This window comes from Antedon bifida, chromosome 1 (genome assembly GCF_963402885.1).
Source record: "Antedon bifida chromosome 1, ecAntBifi1.1, whole genome shotgun sequence".
Classification (NCBI taxonomy): Eukaryota; Metazoa; Echinodermata; class Crinoidea; order Comatulida; family Antedonidae; genus Antedon; species Antedon bifida.
Genome location: NC_136226.1, coordinates 11035587 through 11041572, shown reverse-complemented (window position 1 = coordinate 11041572; position 5986 = coordinate 11035587). Strand labels below are relative to the sequence as shown.

At 41.9% G+C, this 5986-nt stretch overlaps 1 protein-coding gene across 1 annotated transcript; it reads left to right on the top strand.

The window, feature by feature from the left end:
- Positions 1-4042: 4042 nt before the first annotated feature.
- Positions 4043-5711, top strand: LOC144834762 (integrase/recombinase xerD homolog; the record flags this gene model as incomplete). The annotated part of the gene is made up of 1 exon (XM_078689682.1): positions 4043-5711. A coding segment is annotated over one exon (963 nt), but the record flags the coding sequence as incomplete, so codon positions are not given.
- Positions 5712-5986: the final 275 nt, after the last annotated feature.

The window sequence follows — 5986 nt, the reverse complement described above, 5'->3', positions numbered from 1 at the left end:
CCTACGTCCTGCGTCAAAACTCAATTTTCAAATTCCATTTCATCGTGGTCATTATAGATTTGGAGAGTAATTTTTCGTATCACATCCTAACTATTCGTGATTTCTTCAGAATTCAACTGTATTTTACGCATTCTCCCTCGTTTCTGTAACTGTTTTAATTTATAAAGGTATCATGCCAATTACGGTATGCCTTTTCGGGCACTCCTTTATTCGGAGGCTACGTGACTATGCCAACACGCCGTTCAACAATGCGGCTAATATGAGACTGTCGAAACACAACTTTGTTATTGGCTACAGATGCAGAGGGGGTCTTAAACTTCATCAATACCCATCTTTATTATATGCTTGGCCTGTGTCGCCTGATGTTGTAATTATACAACTTGGAGAAAACGACCTAGCTGACCGAGATAATCGCTACATAGTGGCACGCTTATGCACTTTAGTTGACTTCCTGCTATGCGGAACAGGTTGTAAACTCGTGATGATTTGTCAACTCCTTAAACGATCGCCGAACGTAGTGGGTGGTCGTTTTAACGACAGGATCATTGAACTCAACCGTACTTTAGAAAGGTGGTTTGCAAATAGGCATGATGTTATACTATGGAAGCACAGAGGATTATGGGGCGATTTGTCTCATCTACATGTAGACGGTGTCCATCTCGGTCCATCAGGCATGTACAAGTATATGAGGAGTGTAAGAGGAGCGATGATGCACGCAGAAAAAATTCTTAAAAGGCCAGTATTTAATTAAATGTTTCTATCATCAGTAAATATACAAAAAAAAAAAAAAAAAAAAATGTATTGATGATATTTTCTATAAGAATATGCAATAACTGCTACTACTATTATATATTATATATATATATATATATAGATATATTATTTTATACTATATCATTATCATTCTTCTACTATTACTTTGTAGTCTACTACCTATGACTACCGTACCTAACCACCAACTTATTACATGGCTTTCCTGGGTGATTTCCAGCTATTTTAGCTGTGTCTCCAGGCTTTTTATCTTATGGTCGGCCATTTTATCTTCGGTTGGTGTTATACTATGCCATATCGATTGGCAGTTTTTTACTCTCCACCGAATGTATTTTTATTTTTAATAACGTAGCCACCAACTATCGGTCCTGGGTAACTTCCAGCAGTTTTATGCTGTGCCTCCAGGCCAAGTGGTGGGGCCGACCATACTATGCTTATATAGCTTTTTATACCATGTTAATTATATTTCTATTTGGTTGGTTGGCTCACCCACGTTTGGATGTTTACCTGGGTAATTCCCAGCTATGCTGTGCCGCCAGGTTACTTGCAAATCGATGGGTGAATCATACATGTTAACACGGGATATAAACCCGCAACTACTTTATATATATATATATTTTTTTTTTTGTTCTTTACTTACTATGATCTAGGTAAATCTAAAGTCCACCCGCCGGTCAGCGGCACCAAAACCAACCACAATGGAACAACTAACAGCTAATATCGACTATGAAAAATTGGCAGAGGCCGTAGCAAAACAGATGAAGAAACCGACCGACGCGCCTCCTGCTACTAATTCACCAGAGGGAGAAGGACCATCGGCGATGGAAGAAGCGGTTACCCCTGTAATCAGCGACCTTCTCCAAGGTGAGGCGTCAACTGGGTGTCAATTGACAATGATGGACACTATTGCCTTGGGGTCGGACATTCCGCTTCCCACCAAAACTAAAATTTGGAACGACCAATATATCGAAATAAGGTCTCTGCTCCCCAACCAACGCGACCCGCATATGTCGGTGACTATAGCAGGAAACCAAGTGCGAGTCGAGAGCGACCAAAAACGGAAACCGCTCACGGTTTTAGAATGGCAACAGGCGTTCCACATCTATGCAGCCATTTTCTTGGAAAAATTCCCAAAAGAATGTTTTAACATTTTAAAATATGCGAACAACATTTTGGAGTTGTCAATTACCGCACAGAACAATGCATGGCGAGCATACGATGAACAATTCAGAAGAGCCCGTCAAGGACGCGCCTTGAAGTGGGAGGTACTGCACACCGAACTGATGCTAAAGCTAGTAACATATCAATCGGTCCCGATGACCACTTCAGGGGTGAGAACGGGATTCAATCAGCCCTTTCGTGGGGTTCCCAAGGGCTACTGCTTTGCCTTCCATACAGGAAAAACCTGCACAGCACAGCCCTGTACTTTCAAACACAACTGTCCCTTGTGCGACCTCCCTCATCCCAAGATCCGCTGCAGGAAACAGCGCCCCTCTGGATTCGGACATACCACGGCCAGAAATCAAACAGCCAAGCAAGGCAACATTACCAACACCAGTAAAAGTTAAAGTGCTGGCCTCGTACTTAACCGGTTATTCACCACGCCTCTTTACAAATTTAATTTCGGGATTTTCAGTCGGGTTCAGACTTTGTTGCACCACTCCCCCTCCGCCGGGAATCGCACGCAACCATCCTAGCGCCATTAACCATCCGGAGCAAATCATAAACTTTATTAAGATTGGTATCCAACGCAAGAGGCTAGCAGGCCCGTTTGTCTCCCCACCTTTCTCAGATTTTGTCGCATCACCGTTGGGCGTCATTCCAAAGGCGGAGGCGGGAAAATTCCGTATTATACAAGACCTGTCATACCCGCGGGGTGTCTCTGTAAACTCCGGTATCCCTTCCGAAGCCTCTGCCGTGTCATACGATACAATAGATTCGGTAATAATGCTTGTTCTCCGCAATGGAATAGGATGCCTTATGGCCAAGGCAGATATCGAAGATGCTTTTCGCATTGTCCCGATCCATCCGGACGACTATCATCTGTTAGGTTTCAGTTGGGAGGGTCTACTTTACTTTGACAAGTGTCTACCAATGGGGGCTAGCAGATCCTGCCAAATATTTGAGTCATTTAGTCGGGCAATAATATGGATCATGGGGAACAAATTTCAGGTTCATGAGTCTTCGCACATTTTAGACGATTTCTGGTTCGTAGGCCCGGCGCATTGGAAAACCTGTCGCGAAGCATTAGCCAGTTTCATATTCCTTTGTCGCAGAATTGGAGTACCCATAAAAGATTCTAAGACAGTCGCTCCTACAACGAATATCATCATTTACGGCATTGAAGTCGATTCAATCAACATGATATGTCGCTTGCCGGAGGCAAAAGTAACGAAAATAAAATCAATTCTAGATACATTCGTAACAAGGAAAAAAGTTACTTTAAGGGAACTACAATCGTTAATAGGGCTCTTGAGTTATGCTTTTTCAATTGTCCTACCGGGTCGAACCTTTCTGCGAAGACTCATCAACCTCCTCTCTCTTGCAAAACACCCAAACCATTTCATTAGGATTAATTTAGAAGCCAAACAAGATCTGTACATGTGGCTTACCTTTATTAAACATTTCAATGGCAAAGCCCTCATTCTTCCGGAAAAATGGATCACCTCGGATACGATCCGATTATTTACCGACGCGGCGGGTTCAATCGGATGCGGGGCTATCTTAGGAAGTGATTGGTTTGCGTTTCCTTGGCCGTGTTCATTTTTAGGCAGGTCCATAGCTGTACTTGAATTGTTTCCAATTGTGATTGCGTTGGAAACTTGGGCACCCAGGCTTGCGAATAAGAGGATCCTATTTCGGTCTGACAACCAAGCAGTTTGCGAAATACTTAACAAAAAAACCGCGAAAGACGCTACTCTCCTGCGGCTTTTGCGACGCTTGGTGCTTTGTTGCCTAAATCACAACATTTTGTTCAAAGCAAAACACATTCCAGGCAAGGAAAATGTGTTGGCTGACCTACTGTCTAGGCTCCAAATCAACAAAGCATTGTCATTGGATAAGTCTCTTAGCGCTCATCCTACAGAAGTACAGCATGAGCTGCTTCACATTTAAATGGTCTGGGATCATTATGCAGTACGAAAAGTTCAGCTTGGGCTGCTTCTAAGTACTCAGTCACGAACGATGAAGTCCAGCTTGGGCTGCTTCTAAATTACTTTGCACAAAACATGAAGTCCAGCCGGGAGCTGCTTCAATAACTTACTTACGTTAAACAAGATTAATTTGTATAGTTTATTTTACAGGCTTCTCCATAGACCCACAGCAAGGAGCAGCCAATCCCGCTCTGACACCGACAGCGGTCTCCTTAATCGAATCCTCCCTTGCACCAGCCACCAGAAAGGCTTACAGACGTAGTCTGCAACTGTTGGCATCCTGGTCAGGAAAACAAGTATCCTTACCACTGGATGTAGGTACAATTTGTAATTTCCTGTCTCATTTATTTGACAAAGGTCTGGCACCAGGAACAATTTCCTCACATATGTCTGCAATCTCGTTCGTACACAACTTAGTAGGCCTACCGGATCCTAGCGGGTTTTTCCTCGTTCAAAAAATTATCCGCGGAATTCATTCTAGGGCGGCAAAAGTGGACTCTCGGCTTCCCATAACAAAAGGGATCTTGATTAGGTTACTCGATGCATTGCAGTTTATAGAACCATTACTCCCCCATCGTTTGTTGCTTGAAGCATTATTTCTTACAGCGTTTCAGGGTTTTTTTCGGCTCGGAGAATTGGCATCAAAAGCCAAAGATTCGAACGTAATACAGCGCAACGATTTAACTCTGAACGAAACAGGGGCCTTAATCATAATACGACACCACAAAACTGGAGTTGGAAAACCCCCCGTTTCGGTATCATTTGCACCATGGGTTAGAGAAAAGTACTGCCCAGTGGCCGCACTAACAAACTACCTCGCACATTGCCGACAGTCCACAGGTCCCTTGTTTCAGCACCTTGATGGCAAGGCGGTTACACAACAATTTGTGGCGTGCCGACTGAGAGCGGCAGTGTCGTTTATTGGGTTGAATCCGAGCCATTACAAGGGCCACAGTTTTCGTATTGGGGCAGCAACACATGCTGCGTCATTAGGCATGTCAGATAGCCTCATTCAACAATTTGGGAGATGGAAATCTTCTGTTTTCAAGAAATACATTCGTATTTCATCGTTCAGTTCTTAAGGGTCAGGTCCGTGGTCTTTTGTTTGGTCTGGGTGGGAACCCATCCAAGGCTGGGTTTTTGGCGCTGACACCCAGACTCATGTCTTATCTACAGCCAATTTCATATTTTATTGTATTTTAATCAGACTCAAGTAGATTTATAGATGTATATATTTGATGCTTAAGTCAAATTTGTTAACCTAATATTAAGTACTGTTTAGTAAGTAGAGTTTAATACTTTGATTTATACCTTGTTTAAATATTCTGATTACTGATATCCGTTATGCAGTATTTGATTTATGGTTTCAGATGACATAACCTATAGGGCGTAACCCCTTTTTATATTATGTAATATAATTAAGTTTTATACTAGAAGTGATATGTCATCTATGTTTTACCAATATACACGTTTTAATATTCGTCATTTTAATAAATGACATTTCCATCCAATGATGGTTTATTTGTGTTTGTTTGTTGTCCTGTCCGGTCGCTAGCGTAACACAAAGAGAATTTTCCGAAGCATATAGGAAAATAGTTTTGTGTCACTTAGCAGACAGGTATAATTGTAATTCCTGATAGAGGGTGTTTCATTTGCCAAGTCATGCATAACATATCGCCAGAGGGGCTTTATAAGCGGCGGCGCATGTGGTTTAATCCTCTCCTTTGTTTTAATTAAGACTAAACCTACGTCCTGCGTCAAAACTCAATTTCCCTCCGACCACCCCATTCTTCCCCCGTTTTGCTTTAACTGGGCGCTGACACCCAGACTCATGTCTTATCTACAGCCAATTTCATATTTTATTGTATTTTAATCAGACTCAAGTAGATTTATAGATGTATATATTTGATGCTTAAGTCAAATTTGTTAACCTAATATTAAGTACTGTTTAGTAAGTAGAGTTTAATTCTTTGATTTATACCTTGTTTAAATATTCTGATTACTGATATCCGTTATGCAGTATTTGATTTATGGTTTCAGATGACATAACCTATAGGGCGTAA